Source organism: Poeciliopsis prolifica, unplaced genomic scaffold (assembly GCF_027474105.1).
Source record: "Poeciliopsis prolifica strain line A6 unplaced genomic scaffold, Auburn_PproV2 SCAFFOLD001, whole genome shotgun sequence".
In the NCBI taxonomy this organism is placed as follows: domain Eukaryota; kingdom Metazoa; phylum Chordata; class Actinopteri; order Cyprinodontiformes; family Poeciliidae; genus Poeciliopsis; species Poeciliopsis prolifica.
Genome location: NW_026562376.1, coordinates 24,565,460 through 24,583,917, shown reverse-complemented (window position 1 = coordinate 24,583,917; position 18,458 = coordinate 24,565,460). Strand labels below are relative to the sequence as shown.

The window sequence follows — 18,458 nt, the reverse complement described above, 5'->3', positions numbered from 1 at the left end:
ATGTCTTAAATTCATTAAAAAATAACTGAACCCTAAATACAGTAATGACAGGTCTTGCATTTGATTGTTTGCTAATGTTTCTTGCAGGACTGTCAGGTAAACGTTTAAGTCAGCTGCAGACATCTTTATTGTGTCCTGTGACTGGAGGCAGTTGGAGCTACAGCTAGCTACCTGCTAACACCCCCCTGCTAGTTCACTAGCTAGCTTTTTTGTGCTTACCATGGATAAATTAGCTGGACGATGTTTGTCTTCGCCTCATTTCTGTTGCCAATACATTCTGTGCAAAAAAGCTTAGCGCTACGAGGGTTAAGTAGGCAGTGAGCCATATGCAGTGTGAAATCCACAAAGGTGTTGTCAAGAGCCAAAAACAGACCCCAGAAATTGAAGTTGTTCTCCCCTGGTCTGGCTGAAGCTTCCCAGAAAACTTGCAGGGGGTTCACTAACCTCAGCACTGCTTTAAGAGTTAAGAGGAGCCTGTTGTGCAACACTGAAGTTAGGAGGTTTAGTGGATTTTAAACAAGGTGCTCATTTGCCCGTCTTATTTTATTTCAACAAAGTTAACACCATGGAGGGAATTACAACTGAGAAGGACGAGAAAAGGAAAAGCTGAGAGCATGGAACAAAAAGAAAATAGAGAAAGAAGAATAAAAGGATCTGTAATTAATGTCTTCAACTAAAGTATGAATATTACAATATCTGTAGGTCTAACAAGTAATGCCAATTATTCTTCGATAGTTTCCCATTTACATATACATATCGATGTAAAATATAAAATTTCCTTTTGTACATTTCTGTCATGATACAGGTCTTAAATTTAATTCCAAATGATCATAAAGGCCTTAAAAAGTCTTAAATTTGAGTTGGTGAAACCTGCAAAACCTTGTAGACTCTATGAGGATCAGACATCCTGGTTCTACCGTGGATTATTTTTACTCTCAAGGACATCTGGAGAACAGCGAACAGCTGTTCAACACCTCACCTGAGCAGAGGTGGGTCGATCCTGTGGGCTTTCCTTCAGACAGTCCATCATCAGAGCCTGGAAGCTGAGCCAAGGTGAGCAGCCATAGTGTTTTACTGGGTCTGTGTAAAAATACATAAATAAACAAATACAAAAAGGTCATTTTTAAAACTATTTTTTGTAAAAATCAGAGGTGGACCCAGAGTCAGACTTTATCTTCACCTGGCAGCTTTCCCTGCACCGCCACTTCATCAAACTCGCTGGGGAACCTCAAGCCCTCCGAGATGCGCTCGCCTTTCGTCAGTAAGTCGTACAGCAGCAGGCCGAACGAGAACACGTCCGCCTGCTGGTTGTAGATCACGTTGCCCCGGGCGACCTCGGGCGCTCGGAAACCTGCCAGACGGAAGAGGAGACCCGTCAAAACTCCCGATTCCAGTCAGCCTGAAACGGCCACAGAGAAGAAACTCTGGCTGACCTGGAGTTCCCTCGGAGCTCCTCACGCCCATGCTACAGCAATACTGAGCGATCCCGTAGTCAGTGATTTTGGCGATGATGTCAGAATCGCTCTTCAGGTTGAAGAGGAGCACGTTGTGGGGCTTCAGGTCCCGATAGATGATCATGGCGGAATGGAGGTACCTAATCATACAGATCAATCACTGACTGACTGACTGGATATCACATTTATCATTCTACGTCAAAAGTTTGTTCATGTGGAGCCAAGACAGAAAAAACTAAATTTGTACTATGAATGAACCTTCTCATAATAATCAAAATTACAAAAGATGTGATTTTCAGGGGATAAGAAAAAAGATCAAATTAAACCTATACACTACATCACACCTTTACCTATTTAAGCCAAGTTTATTTGTGTAGCACATTCAGCATCAAGGCAGTCCACAGTGTTTTACACCATGCAAACACAATTCTGTCTCCAATAATGAAAGACTGGAAACTAGAAGACTGATTGACAGATGAATGGTCCAGAGAATCATTTAGCGTGTTTGTGTTTGACCAGCCTACCTCCCCTTTTTAATATTGACTAGTTATGGAGAATTGTACAGACTACAGAAAGTTTAAATCTAGTGCTGAAGAAGAACAGATACAGATTCCTCAGGCAGTAGCAAGAGGTTTTCTTTGATCTCAAATGGTTAAAGCACATACGTCAAAGAACAGATGATGCAACACTATGGTAATCATGTTTCAATTTGTTGGAAGCTTCAAATTTGAGATTTGTCTGTATTTTCTGCACACAGAGAAAAGGCAGGAAGAAATGAAGCACATTTTGTGAAAAATCAAGTTATGCCATGCCTACAAACTCTGTCTTTCCTGTTGTGTTTATTGTGACATAAAGGTGTAAAATTTATGCTGCTGCTGAGTAGAGAAAGAGTTACTTTTTCATTAATTAATAATCACATAATCTGGGGCTAAAAATTAAATACGTTCCAATCTTTTTCAATCAAAGAGTTTCCAAAAGTAATAATTTACTGAATAGGCAAGAAACACTTAAAAATGCAGGACATATTAGGAAAGAGGTTGATTTTTAGACTTTAGTTGAGGTAGGTGAGATTGGTGGATAAGATCGGCTTCGCATGAGAGTGGTTAAGGAAATATGGCTGACTTATCGACTGGTTGATTTATCAATGTACCCTAAAATTAACCAAATCAAAAAAGTGTATAAGTTAGATATGATACAACGTCCTGATTTTTGGAAACTGAACAACTTCACTTCCACTCTGTAATTTTTTAATATCATTAGGGAAACTTCAAATACAGACTGCAGCTGGTTCTCATATTCCAGTTTTTTTTCTAACTCTGTACCTGAGACCATCTGCCACATGCAGGGCGATCCGGTGCTGCAGCTTCCGGTTCAGGCTGCCATTCTCATGGTTAAACAGAGAGTCCAGAGAGCCTCTGTGAGCGAGCTCCATCACCAGGATCGGAGGAGCGGCGCCGGCGGCCAGCAGGCTCACCAGGCTGGGGTGTCGGAGACGACCCAGGACTGCCAGTTCCTGGAAAAAACAGCAAATGGGTTTCATCTGTGAAAGAAAATGTTTTGTTTTGTTCTACTTTTATGAAACAGTTTTTAATAACACACACACGCAAAAAAAAAAAAAAAAAAAAAACAGTTAATCATCGACTTCTACAAATGTCTAAAATCCAACAATAACATCCATTGCTGTGGCAGAACCCTTCCAGCAGTACCTGTCTGAGGAGTCTGTGGATGTAAAGATCAGAAGCATGCTTGTTGAAAACCTTCACGGCAACTTCTTCGGTTTTATAAATTCCTCGATAAACCGTTCCAAAACCTCCGTCGCCTTTAAAATATAAGATTTACAAATATTAACTTGTTATAGGACAAACTATTTCAGGAGACTTATTTTATGAAAAAAACTAAAAGCTGTACCTAGTCTGTGTTCTTTGGAGAGGTCTACTTCCAATTCCTCCCCATCCAGTGAAATTCCTGCAGGCTGGTCACTCAGCACTAGGTCTGGTGCGATCTGAGAGATCGGAAGCTTGCAGCGCGTATTCTCTGGGTTCACCATCAAGAAATCTAGGATCAACACGTTCTGTTTTTAGTTTGAGTGATGCTGGGATTATGCAATGGGAGTTTTAGAATTCCATTTAGGAAGTCAACTCATATTTGTCAACCAAATATCATCAGAAGAGAAAACCAAAAAGAAGACAATGTCATCGGCATGCATGCTGAATTTATTGTTGGGAATTAAAGGGATGTACCTTCATCAAAATGGTTACAAAGGTCTTCTAGCAGAATCTTCCTCCACTCCTGGCCATCTTCAAAACTGTAGAGAGCCCACTTCTTTAGCAAAGCTTCTCCATTGCCATGTATGTCGGTGTTGAGCAGACCAGAAAACCATTCCTCCAGTACGGAGTCAACGTGGTCCACCACTTGGCCCAGCAACACTCGGCCTGGACAAAAGGAAAACATGGGGAAAACAGGAAGCAATGCTGTCATGGATGGAATTATGTGATTTATCTATAGAAACAGTCCAACAAAATAAAAAGTAAGAGGCATCAAATGGAATAAATTTCTGATGCAAATAACCATCTGGAATTACAATTCTTTTATCATGTTTGAGACCATACAGTATCCTTTGCACCCATGGTACCTTTTTGAGATGAGGGAACAGTTATCCTCACAAAGCTGGAGGGACTCTGCTCCTCTGAAGCAGCCTCCATCAGACAGTACGCGTCAGGGGACCAGTTCAGGTAAATACCTCGCCTCCAGTAAATACGGTTGGGTCGAAGCACCTTTTCTGGAGAGGAAAAAAAGTGACCAGATTAATAGCGACTGTCTTTCTTTCCCGGGAATCTTAAACTGCTGTCGCTGATTCCCAACATTTGACATCTGTTAAGTGGGTCTACACTAAAGGAATACTGAAGGAATTGAAGTGGAGTTTGAGGAACATCAGAATCTGTATTTATGTCACTGCTGTCGTGAACAGCGTGTATTAACTGTACCGTTACTATTTTTAATGTTCTTGTGTCATTTACTTAATTTTTTTATTTTAAAAGGTCAACTGACCATCCAGGAATTAAATGCCAATGTTCACACAGTGCCCTCAGGAGTTCAGATCAATATTAGATCATTTTTTACTTTCAGTTTCAAGCATCCAACATCCAAAAGGTGAGTAAAGCATCTGTGCAGTATAGCACTGAACAGTGGAAACCAGGTTTACCATATGTGATGATCAAATTGTGTGTGCTACAACGTCAAATATGTATTACAAAGACTGGAGATCATTATGTTCCAACATTAAGACAAAATGCAGAAAGCAGCACTGATGCTAGCAGCCATTGTTGGATTTACCTCTTCCACAGAGCAAATACGAGGATACCTCTAACAGACGACTGATCTGCCTAGACCAGAAGTCCATGGGGAAGTAGGGCATCTCATACAGACGTACAATCATCTCAGAGTTTTCACAGTGAGGTAGTTCTATAACTGGTCTGTGTTTGGACAAACTGTTTAAAACAGAACAAATCAGAGAATACCACAATCTTGGCAGTGCTATGTGGATGTATTTCCAAATAAAGAAATCCTAATGTACCTGCTGGGTACCAGTAGCTGGTCCTCACCAAAGGGAAGGGCAATCTGAAACTTCTCCAAAAGTTTGAAGAACTGGAGCATGTGGCTCTTGGGGAAACATTTGGTCTCCAACAGAAACCTTTCCACAGCAGATCGCTGGACCACTCCCTTTGGTTGCTCCAAGAGGCCACAGCTCTTCAAAGTCAGTTTCTGCACACAGGACAGACATGTTTGAATGAACTGAGCTCTATGGAAAAGCAACTACATTGCTTCATTTGCATATAAACACTGAATGGTAAAAGGTAACTTTCTTGAAAATAGACCTATGGTGAAGAAATTCATGTATGAAAATAAACAGAAAAGACCCGAGATTTGAACTCTGCCGAACACCAATTCCACTGGTAGGCACTCGTCTGCTAAACAACTTATAGCAGAACTAATTTTAAGTTCAGTGCTTTACCTTTTTTTTTTTTTTTTTACAAACTTTGATAATGCTTAGCACACTTAGCTTCCTCTAAATAAATTTTTCTGCTAAATACCATGCTGACACAGCATGTTAGTGCTAGACCTAATGTTTGTGAGTGGTACTAGCGAAACAAGTCTTTAGGGCTAACGCAACAAAATATGTTATATGTTATATGTGCCCAAATCTAACAAGCTACAAAATATATCAAATATATCAAAATTTGCCATTGCAATGTCAATACAATATCAGTATTTATATTAAAATATCTGAGTTCCCTGAATTCACTTTGTATGCCAATATTATACTTGATCTGCTGCATGCAGTTGATGCTCACGTTTGATTTAGATTTTATGTCACAAAAAAGTGACTGTACTGATTTAAAATATAAAATATTGAGTAAAATATTAATTAATCGCAATCTATATATAGGTTCTAACACATAGTGCCCTGTTGATAGAGGATGATTTCAGTGTCATAATGTACAGAGAGGGAAAAATGATGTACTTCACATGCTTACCTGAGACAGAATGTTACACAACCACTGTGGATTGATAAAGTAAAGTTCTTGAAGTTGTAGAGCAGGGTCGTCAAAGTGTAATAAAACTCCTAAAACAAAAATAAATTACAAACTGTTAGAGTGAGGGCTTGTATTTCATTAAAGCACAAAATATTTGCTGTACAAAAATTCATTTTACTTCAACAAGAACACGGATTTAAACAGATTTTAGACATTGTTGTTATATTCTGGAAACTAGTGTTAGTGTCAGAAATAAAGTCCAGTTCTTAACTGACCCACTTCACTGAGGAAATGGATGGCGTGGGGGAGTTCGGCTTCCTCCAGCTGCAGCTGGCTCTCCTGGATGAGCTGCAGAAGCTTGTCATACCTGAGGACAGGAAACTCTGGCGGGACTCTGCTCCTCTCTTGGAGAATTCTGCGCTCCAGCTCCACGTAGCAGTCTGGTACCAACTGACCCATAACCTGCTGGCCCTGGATCTGAACAAACAGATGAGGTGTGTGTTAAAGGGGCAGTACTATGTGTTTTCCAGGCATATTTATAGCACAACCAATTAATTATGTTGCCTTCAGTTTTAATAAAATCATATATATATATTTTAAATATGACTAAATATATATTTTCGTGTTAGCCCAGACTTTGTCAGTCTATGAGGCAAAAACTTGGAAAATGCAGCTAGAGGAGGAGCTTTGTCCTTGAAGGCGGGGCTAAGTCCATCCATGTGGTTTGCACAGCTGAATGGTTGCCATGGGAGATTAAAAGAGCTTTCAAACATGCATGAAAGAATCAAAGCAACACTCCAGATATGCTATTGATGAGGGAATAACATTTTAAAAACTATTAAAATTGCTAAATGAGATGCTGAGGTGGTACAGGAGTAAAGCAAAACCCATGTGTTGAAGCCTTAGTCCTCAACCTGAACGTCACAGGTTCGAATCCCGACCTGGTGACCTTCACCGCATATCGTCCCCCTGTCTCATTTCCTGTGTGAGCTCTCAAATAAAGGCCACTTTTTTTTAAACAACTTTTAAAAAAAAGCGCTATACAAGTGTGATATAATTTGATTTCATATTACATGATGTACAGCTCAATAAAGTTGATTTTACAACAATGTAACAATGTAAGTAGTGGGGTGGCTGCTCAGATACCCGATTTCAGGTTTCTTTGCCTTTACCTTGAAGTTGGTGACCTCTCTGATGACTGCCCTGCGGAGTTTGGCAATGGAGTCTGAGTCCTCGCAGAGCGAGACCATGTGACAGTCTCTGATGGCCGAGAAGCCCTGGTGGTTCAGCAGCTCCTCTCTGATTTTACTCCGACATGACTGGATCTGCAGCTCCTCGCTCACATCAGTGTGGGTTCCAACAAGGATGACTGGAGACAGCGGAGCCATTGCCTGAGAAAAAAACAACAACACAAATGGATGTGTTGGGGAAAATGTGATAAAATAAAATGTATTGTGTGTTTAGCGTGTGGCTCACTTTAATGTTGAAGAGCCAGGGCTTAAGGGCGTCCACCTGACTGGGTCCCTTACTGAGGTCGTAGACGACCAGATAGAGCGCTCTGGATGTGAGGAAGAGAGGATGAGAGCCAGTGAGCTCCTCTCCACCTGTGGAGCAAACAAGATTATAACTGATGTGACTCTAAACTCCTTTTACTTGTTGTAAAATGGCAAGTTTTTGTTAAATGAAAACATGAATAAACATTTATTGGGGCTGAAAAAGGTGTAATAGCCTGCTTGCATAAATGTGCACACCCTTACACTAATATATTTTAAAGAACTTTGATTCAGTTTAAGCATTGTGTCTTCTTTGGTAAGAGTCACCTTCCCACATTTTCACTTGGGAATATTGTCCATTCTGTTTTGCAGAGGTGAAATTATTCCATTCTTGACTTTGAGTGAGTTCTCAGACTTTATGTGATGGTAAAAAAACGCAAACTCTGTAACCTGAAAGTGGAGATTTGGGGTCAAAACAGACTGGCTTGTGAAACTTTTCATGATTTCATTCATCTTAACAAAAAACTCAGTTCCATCTGATGTCAAAACAATCCCACGCCTTGAAGACACCGTAGCACCAACAGGTTTTTTTCTTTCTTTGTTTTAGGCTTTTTGTGCAACCAAAAAATATTAGCTTGCTTTCATTAGATCACAAGATGTTTTCTCACAAGTTTTTACTATACCACAGGTTTTCTAAGGAGGAAAAGGACTGTCTTTGACTCTTCTTCTTAGCCCTCTTCACAAGACAAGAGGTTCTTGTCACAAAGAAAGAGTACAGAAATACTAGAGGTTTCTTCAACGTTCCTGTCATATCTTAATATATGATTTTTTTGTAACTTCTCTGCAAACTATGGTGTCAGCTAGACAATGCAAATGAGCAGATGTCATAAAATTCCTTCCAGGATAGCTGAACTGTACTTTAAGTCAGGTTCATTATAAGTTTTATAAATATATTCCCAGAAAAATGAAGTCTTTCACACGATTTTGATCCATTTCCAAAAACATATGAGTGAGCACACTTATTGGATTCAGGTTACTGCACCTTTATATGTCTTTCCCCCATCCAAATTGTTAGACAAGCAGCACTTCCTCCGTTTTTTGCCCATATACATTTCTCGTTTGCGATGTGAGCCAACCTGAGAAGTCCCAGACGTTCAACAACATTTTCTTGTCCCGTTCCTTGATGGTCCAGTCGAAAACGTCCACAGCGCTCTGCTTTGAGTTCAGCTGGGACCGCTTCACCTTCATCAGCTGCCTGATGAGGGTGGTCTTCCCGCAGCCGGTGGTCCCTACCACGATGAGCTTAACGCGGTGGTACGGCACTGCTTTCTTCAAGCGCTGCTGCAGAAACCTGGGAAATGGGAAACTACTTGATTTTTTGAGAGTACACAACAAAAGCACAAGGTGCAAATATCTTTGTACACTTCAAATAAGACAAAACACACATGTTATAAAGTTAGTCCCTCATCAAAAACAAACATGGAGCTCGCCCTGCCTCCTTGGAGCTGCAGTTTCCAAGCTTCTGCCTCACAGAGCTGCCCTCTCCCATGACTCTCCCACTCAGCTTCTTCAGACTAGCCACCAGCAATTAGCAAACACCTGATGGAACTGCACATCTGTTTATTATACAAGCTTCTTCTCAGTGTTATGCTGGTAAAAACATTGTTAAAGAGTTAATAGAGGAGCCATGTTGTGGTGACTTCCTGAAAGCAGAGCTTCAGAAAAAGCAAGTGTTTTTAAACAAGACAGATTTCCAATTTCAAGGTGTTAAAATACAAAGTCAAATTTCTTTAGTCATATTTGTTATAGCCTTTTTAAAAACTGAAGGTAACATAGTTATTTGACTGTGCCTGGAAAACATAATAGTGCTTCTTGAAGTCAATAGTTCTGTAATAATAATGAAAACTACAGGCTGCAAGTGAAATAATCTACCACTGGAACTTGGCTTCTAACATGAGAAAAATACCTTGTTCAACTAGCAGATTAATTCACTTATAACTAGTACTTATCAATATCAAGGAATTATTTAAAAAAAAAAAAGTTCTTGTATCTTGCTAAAATGTACTGACAAGTTAGTTCAGTCTTATTTCAAGTGTACTCAGATATTTGCACTAAAAACTAGATCAAAAACTCTGTAAGATTTTGTGCTTTTGCAGTATAAGTCAGCGGTGCCCAAAGTGGGTTCTTGAGGGCCGGCATCATGCTTCATGTTTTAGTTCTCTCCCTGGTGGTAGTAACAACCTCCTCACTGTGTCAATGTTCTTTGTAGGTCATCAATTGATCCAGGTGTGCTAAACCAGGGAGAGAGCTAAAACATGCAGGATGCTGGCCATCAAGGACCAAATGTGGACATAACTGGTGTAAGTGAAGTTTATATTTAGAAATAAGAACGCTGCTGACCTGACTATGTCTTTGGTCTTGTTGCCAATAAGTTTCAGATCCAGGTCCAATTGAAGGCCATCTAGAGGCAGGTCCCACAGTCTCCCCAGCTTTCCCATTTCATCCGGAAACGACCTCAGTCTGGCGTTCCGACTCACATCCAGAGAGTTTAGGCCTTCCAACAAGCCGATCTGCGGCGGGATCTGCATGGGAACAACACAAAGTGTTTAAACGATGTTCTCCTGTTCTGGAATCTGCCATAAATATTCTTCATTTCTGCAGCTTCACCTCTTTAAGCTTGTTGTCACTCAGATGGAGTTTCTCCAGTCTGGCCCATTTGTAAATCGGTCCACTCAGATCCAAACCTTTGATGCTGTTCTGACTAAACATTAGCTCCCGGATGTTGTGGGACACCCAGCACCCCGGACCAGGTAGAACGTCGATGCAGTTGGTCCTCATGTCCACTGAACGTAAGCTGGACAGAGAGAAAGAGAAGAGTACTGCAGAATCCTCTCATCTGACTATTACACATGAGAAGATGTTTTATTTTTCAGGGCGTACTTTGGTAGATTCAGTATGGTCTCAGGAACGTGAGTGAACTTGTTGTTAGCCAGTTTCAACGTTGTGACCTTGGCTGGCAGCTGGGAAAGGGAACCTGGACAGGCATAGGTAACATCTTCTGATTTATTTATATCAAATAATATGAATGTAAAGTGAATGCAACTGAATCACTAAGGGATTTAAACCCAGACCCACAAAAAATATCTTCACTTGTCAGAAAATGTCTTGAACAAAATTTGAGATCTGTGTCGAAGCTGTGATTATCGAGTTAAAAAAATTCTTCAAGTAGTTAGACGTTTACATTCATGCTCTTATTTTGAAATAAGAGCGAAGACATTTAACGGAGCAAATCCGTTTCCTCTCCTCTCTGTTTTTCCAAATAACTATTTCAAACAAGAAACATACAAGGGCAAAAATACAGACATTAGAGAAAAATATTGAAACAAATAAATAGAACACGCAAATCATGATGTTAAAATTGAACTGCTTCTCAAGGGTTGTAGGGCATAGAAAATTTGAATTGAAGTTAGCATTTTAGCATTAGTTTCTACTAAATATCTTGTTGGTATATTCCTGTAGAGTTAGCCAAATTAATGTTTACGATTAGTGCTTTGGGGTTAGCGCAATTAACTTTTTATCTTAATGTCAAACATTTAGTTCCTCACGTTAATGGTGTACCTACTTGGAAAGGTTTCCTGTGGAAATACAACTTCATCTCAATTTCTATAGAAATACAGATTTCTACAAATTATGTTCCTGCTTAAATAGCTAACAGAATGAAACATACTGATGACACAACTAAGCATCTGCAAAGGTCTTCACCATACTCCTGATTGTTGATTGCACCTTCCACCTTCACATAATTTTTGCTTGAATCAGTTCAGTGTCTGTCCACATTATCAAAAAGTATCAGTCATTCTTGACAGTGCAAAAAAATATCTATCTCACATTAGTACTTACATATTTTGTTGTTTGAAGCATTCAACGTTTCCAGTTTAGGGCAGGTGGTCAGAAAGTCAGGAGAAATATTCTCCACATTATTCTTGCTCACATCCAGCAGCTTGACTTCCGGGAGATAGAGAGCGGAGCACAGCTCAGTTAGACCGTTGCTGGAAAACAAAACAAAAGAAAAACATGTTTCCAGGGAGCAATTTTTTACATAATCACCTTAATAAAATATAATAGCCAAAAGCGTGTGTGCGCGCATGTGTGTGTGTTTTCTGTTCACAATAGCTATGCTTAAGTTATGTTTTGCCAAAAGTGCAAAAGGAAATGTTTAATAAAATGTCACCATCATCATCTTTATTTAAAGTGCATTTTAACACTGCTACAGCTGAAACAACTTGTGAACTACAGTCACAAGTAAGAAAATAAATCAGAAAAACAAATTGACTAAATTAATTGAAAACTGTGTTAAAACGTTAAAACAAAAGAGTTAAAAAGATACAATCAATACCAAATATGAAAAACATTAAAGGACAAAACACGTTTGTCCTTTTGAACTTAAAATTTAAAACTCCATAAAGTCATTGTGAAAAGAAATCTGACTCCACCTTACGAAACGTTTGAAATATAATAAGTATTTTGGTTTTGAACTCTATAAAATGACCGGTTTCCCAGACAGCTCACCTGTCCATAAACAGCTCCTCCAGCTTTCCCATGGTCCGGCCCAGCTCATAGGGGAATGTGGTGATTTTATTGACTGACAGATTGAGCTGCTTCAGTGAGGGGCAGGTGACAGCCGGGTCGAAGGTCAGCACGGGGCCAATGCAGTTACGGGAGACGTTGAGCGTGCTCAGTGAGGGAAGAGCCAGCAGGTCGTCTGGCAACGAGCGAAGCTGGTTACCCTGCAGGTCCAGACACGTCAGACTCTTCAAACTCTGCGCCAAAACAAAAACCAAAATGAGAAACTAGAGCCAAGAGTCAAATTCTCCTCTGTTATATGACCTAATTATAATATTTGGCTGAAATGCATTACCTGGCAGATGGCAGAGGGGAACTCCAGCAGAACGTTGCTGCTCAGGTCCAGGCGATGGACGTGCCACAGCTGCTGCTGGACAACAGCATCGTCAAGGAAACAGGACAGGGAGTCTAACTCGTTCCCTGACAGGTCCAGCAGGCGGATCCTCTCTTTTTCTTTGAAAAGAGCAGTGGAGTTCTCACCAGAGCCCAGCACTGAGGGCGGCGAACCAGAACACAATTACACTGTGTTTGAAACCATTAATTAATCAATTGTTGAGGAAAATCGTTGAGAAACTAATTTAGTAATGGATTACTTGTTACCTCAAAAAAATTTATCAATTGCAAAAAAAAAGAAAAAGAAAGAAAAAACAACATATTCAGAGGAGTAATTAAGTATTTATTGCAATATAAGTACATTTTGGAGTTCAAAATGCTTTGTTATTGCATTTTTTGCAATAAAATATTTTCTTTTTTGAAAAGTAGTTAAATTATTTATTTAGTATTGCACAAAAAATACTCAAATGGTTAAATGACCATTTCTGCACCCAATTAATCGATTAATCATCAAAATAATTGATATAACAATCTAATTACTAAAATAATCACTATTTGCAGCTCTAAATTACACATTAACATTGGCTACGATTGCAGATCATTTTTCTGCTGTATTTTTACGCTCAAGTGTTTTGTCTGGTCAAATGAAACAACCAGACAAAACAAATTACATGGATAAATATGATACAGAAAATATATTTTTTCTTTTTTTCCCTTTGGACAGACTTACTTGGCTTAGAGTTTCTCCGTGTGTATCTTCTATTAATCGATTCATTATTTTCATTTTCAGGTTGAGGACTCTGCATTTGTATCAAACAGATGAAAAAGAAGACCCTCAATCCAACGCCGCACAAAGTAAAGCAAGCAAGGAAATTGAACTGTAACGAGTGTGAAAGAATGAACGTCAACTCCCAGGGCCGACCTCTGCACTGGAGTGCCTGTGACGTCCCTGCTTCCTTTTGAAGAAGTCTCCCCTGAGCTCCTCTACTGAGTTGTTTTTTGACTTTGGAGACAGAATCCCAGACACTGAATCACTTCCTAAACCAAGTCAAGAACAAAAGAAAGAAGGAATTTGGCAAAATCAACACAAACAGTTTCTATTCATATCCAACAGTGAAATGAATAAGTATACAGGATTACTTTGCTTCTCATCTCTGTTGCGCTAAGGCATTCCAGATGATTAAACAAATACTAATATTAGACAAACAGAAGTAAATAGAAAAAGCCCATCTCCCTATTTATATCTTCAACATTTACTATATTATACATATATATATATACACACACAAACACGCACACACACATATCCCCTCAAATATCTCTATTTAAAACAATTTTATAATAAAGACTTGGCCAATATTCCTTCATAGCAGTATAAAAGACTCACTTCCAACAATGACACAACCAGTTATTATATTTAGGGGCAAAGACTTTTCAGAAATTGTCAGTTTGGTTTGGATAGGTTTTTGTTTTCTTCTTAAGAAATTATAAACGTGATTTAAAAACAGATTTTGTATTTACTCAAGTTATCTTTATGTGATACAGAGAAACAAATAAGTAGAAGAAAAAGAATTTACCATCACTCTCTATTTCGTCATTCATAAACAAGCTGTCATCCATGGACACGGTGCTGAAGCTAGAGTCATCGCTCTCGTCTGAAATGTAGCCGGAAGTCAGACACTGGTCTGACATGGGTCTGGAAAAACCGCTGACGCTCTTGGACCTCTGCAGGGACTGAATGTACCTGGCCAAGGTCACACCTTTACCTTTAAGAGTGACAACAGAACAATCAGATAGAAGCTGTGCTGCTGATTTCAACATTAGAACAATTTTTTCAAAGCTGTGAGATAACAGGAAACACTACTGAGACAGAATCTGCAAATGCTTCTCACTGCTATAGCGCAGACTATATGCCCTGCCCCGTTCAGCCAGCAGGGGGCTCAGCCAAGCGGCGTCCAATCTGCCGAGTCGGAAGCCTCCCAGACAGAGGGCGCTGTTGTTGAAGTCCAGACCGAGCCGGCTGAGCAGCAGGATGACGATGGGCCCGTCGGCCCTCTTCACGCTCACGGCCAGAGCTCTGCGGAGTTGCTGCTCCGGAGCGCCTCTGCTCAGCAGGAGCTCCACCAGCTCCAGAGGACCTCCTTTCTCACACACCTCAAAAATTCACAAAATAGCATCATCACCGCATATCACATCTACCAAAACTGACCTGAACCAACAGCAAAACGGTTTTAAACTAAGATTTTTAGCGGCTAACCTGTTGGATGAGAGACTCTGTTTTTGCCTTCCTGTTGATGTCGGCGCCCAGCTCAATGAGGCACTCTGCCATCAGTGTGTTGCCATCCATGCAAGCTTTTTCAAGCATGCTGTAGTGTAGCTCTGAGTCGCTCCACATCTTGGACAATGCCAGACACACAACTTTCCGCAGCTAGTGGAAAAAAAAAAAAAAGAGTCATGGTTAGAAGAAGATACTTCAGTTACATAGGGTTTTATGGCTTTGCTCAAAAGATGCCCAGCCGTTGTTTATTGGAGGGTTTACTCTACTACAGCACGTCACAATGCAACACCAACTGCCTACGGGAATAAACTTACTGGACTGACGCTCTGATCCCTCTCCTGGATAAGGTGCTGGAAGATCTGCCTGTCGAAGTCTTCTCTCTGCAGTTGAGCTGCTGCCCCTGGGCAGGCGTCCAACATCCTCAGGGCCACCTGAAAACACTGGGAGATCCACATTTCAAACACTGAGGGTGTTTTCACACGAGATAGACAAGTCCGGTAGACTAAAATAATGACATTTGTTACATTTTCAGCTGGTACAGTTTGCTTCCACAATGAACTGTGTCAAACAAGCCAAACCGTTTGAGCAACGTGTTCCTCCTCCTCTCCAGGGATGGCGCTGCACCCTGAACCACTGAACCACATGCCACAAAAACCTCTGAAGAAGATAGTGAGCGCAACTTCCGTATTCACGAAATATAAACAAAAACAGAGTGGTGTCAGATTTTAGTGGTGGTAGGATTTCTATTTGGGAAGAGATCATGAGCCATTTTTTCCGCTAGATTTGTGCGTTTGTTTTGGTTGTATTCACCCATGTCATGTAATCAGCAATAACGTCCATATGTTATCCATGGGCTTGGATAAGTCACCTCATACTAGCCCAAGAACTTTTTATCAAAGCATTTTTCCCCCTCATTTGCCATGTTCCCATGAAGCAAACTTAATTTTGTAATTCCAATTTGCCCAATTTTATGGTCAATGGAAACACAGCTACTGAAAATGGGCAAAAACTACAAACTAGTTCTAAAACAAATAGATGAAACCAACAATCTGGAAAGTAGCTTCAACAAATTGTTGACAAGAAATATTGCAATAATTTTTCACCTTTTAGGTCTGAAGAGAACCATAAGGAATGTGACAGTAGAGTGTGATTCCTTCCTGCATGAACCCTAATTCATGAGATCTTCAAGTGGAAAGCATCAGATTGCTCATTTGTGCTGTCCTGTTCAAAAGATCACAGGGTGCTTTTTAAGAGCTCACATATTAGTTTCTTTAGATACTAATATGCTTCCACAATTGTTGTGCATAAAATGCACAACAACCATTGTGCATTTTATTTGAGCATTTCAATCACCAGACAGCTAATTAACATGTCTATTGATCTAAATGGCTCACCTTCAGCACCATCTCAGAATCTTCTTTGTACTGAGTTAAGGAGGCGACCACAATGGAGGCCAGGACTGGTACAATCATCCTGGAGAGCTTCTTCTTCATCACGAGGTAGTTAAGCAGGGTCAGACCCCAATAGTGTATCTCTAGGAGGAATTGGAAACATCAGATTATCAGATTTAATCTTTTAACAGCTTCCTTTAGTTTATCATATTTGAGTTGGAAGGCTTCAGAAACAGAATTAATGAGGAGCATAGAGACTAGTTGTAGACCAGACACTGGCTTTAACTAGCATGTATCATGCTCAAGAGCCTAATGGTTGACAGTGCAAATAAGCAACACTTCTGTTTAAACACAGCTTAAAACGTCACTCTTACTTTCCAGTGCTAAGATTTGATTAGCCAGAACTATTTTCTGGCTATTGAACTGAAAAAAAATAATGACTATTATTTATAGTTACTAGAGAGAAGTGTTAGCAAATGCAAGACCGGAAATCTAGAAATCTAGAAATCTGCTTGCAAAAATATACATAAACCAGAGTAAATCCAATTGTGTATCAAAACCTTCACAGACTTATATAGGACTATAAAATTAGTACAATTTATCTTTGTTTCAAATCAAATTTTATTTGTATAGCACATTTCAGCAGCAATGCATTTCAAAGTGCTTTACATCATGACAAACACAAAGTCATGGAATGTAGAATCAACAATTAAATCATGACGTTAAGTCAAATGCCATTGTTAAATTTATTATGTTTCCAAAAACAACTCTGAACAGGTGGGTTATTAGTCGAGATTTAAAGGCACTCATTGTTTCAGCTGTTTTCCAGTTTTCTGCAAGTTTGTTCCAAATTTGGGGAACGAGGAGCAGCAGCTGAATGCTGCTTCTCCTCGTTTGGTTCTGGTTCTGGGGTTGCAGAGTAGAACCAGGATCAGAAGACCTGAAGGGTCTGGAAGATTGATACAACTATAACATATCTTTAATGTAATGTGGGGCTGAGCCATTCAGTGATTTGTAAACTAACAACAGTATTTTAAAGTCTATCTGCTGTTATGTGCTCTATCTTTCTGGTTTTAGTGAGAACGAAACCATGACTAAAGTTTGTTTTAGTTCATTCTGATTTATTTCTGTCAAAGGCAATGATATACCTCGATCCTCTGGGAACGCATGTAGTGTATGAAGCACAGTGTCTATCGCCCCCTGCTGGCACAACAGATCCACTGCACCTGAGCAATCAGCCAGGGATGATAGCACCTTCAGGCCGCACTGCTGTATGGCGGGTCTCCTGATAAACTACACAAACATACACACACAAAGAAATCAATATTTACTCCAAGAACCAAGTAAAAGCTTGATTTAAAAATAAAAAAAATATTCAGAATATTGAGAGAGAATTATCCTGCGTACCCTGTTGAGGGCTTCCAGGTAGAGTGTGTGAGCCCCTTCCACCACACACTGGTTCTTCAGGACTCTCAGCGACACATCGGCCATGTCGGGATCCGTGATGGAGGAACCATTCTCCCTTAAACTCCTGTCTGGAAATTCCCACACAGTGAGAAAACAAGTTCAGACAAAATAAAGGCAAGAAAACATACAAAGTCAGAGGGAGAAAAAAAACCTCACACTGCTCAATGACTAATCTAATTAAAACAGCACTGTGGACGGCTTTCTTAAGCAGAGGCAGAGAAAAACAAAGCCGCAGTACTGAATCAGCTTTGCATTCCTCCTCCAAACAGAGAACATGCTGTAAAAACATGTTTCATTGAAACATGTACAGAGACTTCTTTTGTCTTGTTTGCAGAAAAATGAAAACATAAAGCAGTTTTCAAGAGCGCAACATATCACACATTAATTATATGCTCTTAAGACTGAGTGGCCTGATCCTGGTCCATGTTTAGTGTTTATGTTGTGTCTTAAGGCCATTTTCATGAAATATCAGAATATCTGAATTGCAAGTAAGACATGCAAAATACAAAATTGTAGAAATCAAGAAAACAAAACGTAGTCTGCTCCATAAAAAAGTGCGTCTTACAATCTATCCTCCCACACATGGACAAAAATAAATAAATAATTGCCATTCATATGGAATGTGTGGCGGTCATTTCAGAATTCAGTCATTTCAATAACTGTATTTGCTCTTCTTTATCTAATTTTAATAGTTTCATTGCTTTGTTTTATGTTACAACAGCAATACAATTGTGTTGAGACAGACAACATTTCCTGTTAAATTAGTTGTTGGTGCAATTTTGCTGTCATGTTTTAGTACCGCTGTCTCATTTAAGTTCTTTGAGAGAAAGAACTTGCATTATAATCTTATTATCTATATATTACTTGAAAATTGGTCTCAAAAC

At 39.7% G+C, this 18,458-nt stretch overlaps 1 protein-coding gene across 2 annotated transcripts in view; it reads right to left on the bottom strand.

The window, feature by feature from the left end:
- The window catches only part of lrrk2 (leucine-rich repeat kinase 2), a 35,970-nt gene that overhangs the window by 5,060 nt on the left and 12,452 nt on the right, over window positions 1-18,458 (bottom strand). For both annotated transcript variants that reach the window (XM_055027030.1, XM_055027038.1), the window contains 30 exons: window positions 17,515-17,642; window positions 17,256-17,400; window positions 16,111-16,250; window positions 15,031-15,156; window positions 14,696-14,866; window positions 14,331-14,592; window positions 14,016-14,204; window positions 13,361-13,476; window positions 13,169-13,238; window positions 12,401-12,597; window positions 12,052-12,302; window positions 11,383-11,531; window positions 10,423-10,516; window positions 10,150-10,336; window positions 9,883-10,064; window positions 8,619-8,833; window positions 7,466-7,593; window positions 7,162-7,380; window positions 6,265-6,466; window positions 5,990-6,078; window positions 5,029-5,216; window positions 4,788-4,942; window positions 4,087-4,233; window positions 3,695-3,886; window positions 3,363-3,509; window positions 3,161-3,273; window positions 2,777-2,967; window positions 1,434-1,594; window positions 1,181-1,351; window positions 980-1,080 (listed from right to left, as the gene is read on the bottom strand). In XM_055027030.1, the coding sequence (XP_054883005.1) occupies window positions 980-1,080; window positions 1,181-1,351; window positions 1,434-1,594; window positions 2,777-2,967; window positions 3,161-3,273; window positions 3,363-3,509; window positions 3,695-3,886; window positions 4,087-4,233; window positions 4,788-4,942; window positions 5,029-5,216; window positions 5,990-6,078; window positions 6,265-6,466; window positions 7,162-7,380; window positions 7,466-7,593; window positions 8,619-8,833; window positions 9,883-10,064; window positions 10,150-10,336; window positions 10,423-10,516; window positions 11,383-11,531; window positions 12,052-12,302; window positions 12,401-12,597; window positions 13,169-13,238; window positions 13,361-13,476; window positions 14,016-14,204; window positions 14,331-14,592; window positions 14,696-14,866; window positions 15,031-15,156; window positions 16,111-16,250; window positions 17,256-17,400; window positions 17,515-17,642 (4,826 nt within the window). The remainder of the gene's footprint in view (window positions 1-979; window positions 1,081-1,180; window positions 1,352-1,433; window positions 1,595-2,776; window positions 2,968-3,160; window positions 3,274-3,362; window positions 3,510-3,694; window positions 3,887-4,086; window positions 4,234-4,787; window positions 4,943-5,028; window positions 5,217-5,989; window positions 6,079-6,264; window positions 6,467-7,161; window positions 7,381-7,465; window positions 7,594-8,618; window positions 8,834-9,882; window positions 10,065-10,149; window positions 10,337-10,422; window positions 10,517-11,382; window positions 11,532-12,051; window positions 12,303-12,400; window positions 12,598-13,168; window positions 13,239-13,360; window positions 13,477-14,015; window positions 14,205-14,330; window positions 14,593-14,695; window positions 14,867-15,030; window positions 15,157-16,110; window positions 16,251-17,255; window positions 17,401-17,514; window positions 17,643-18,458) is intronic.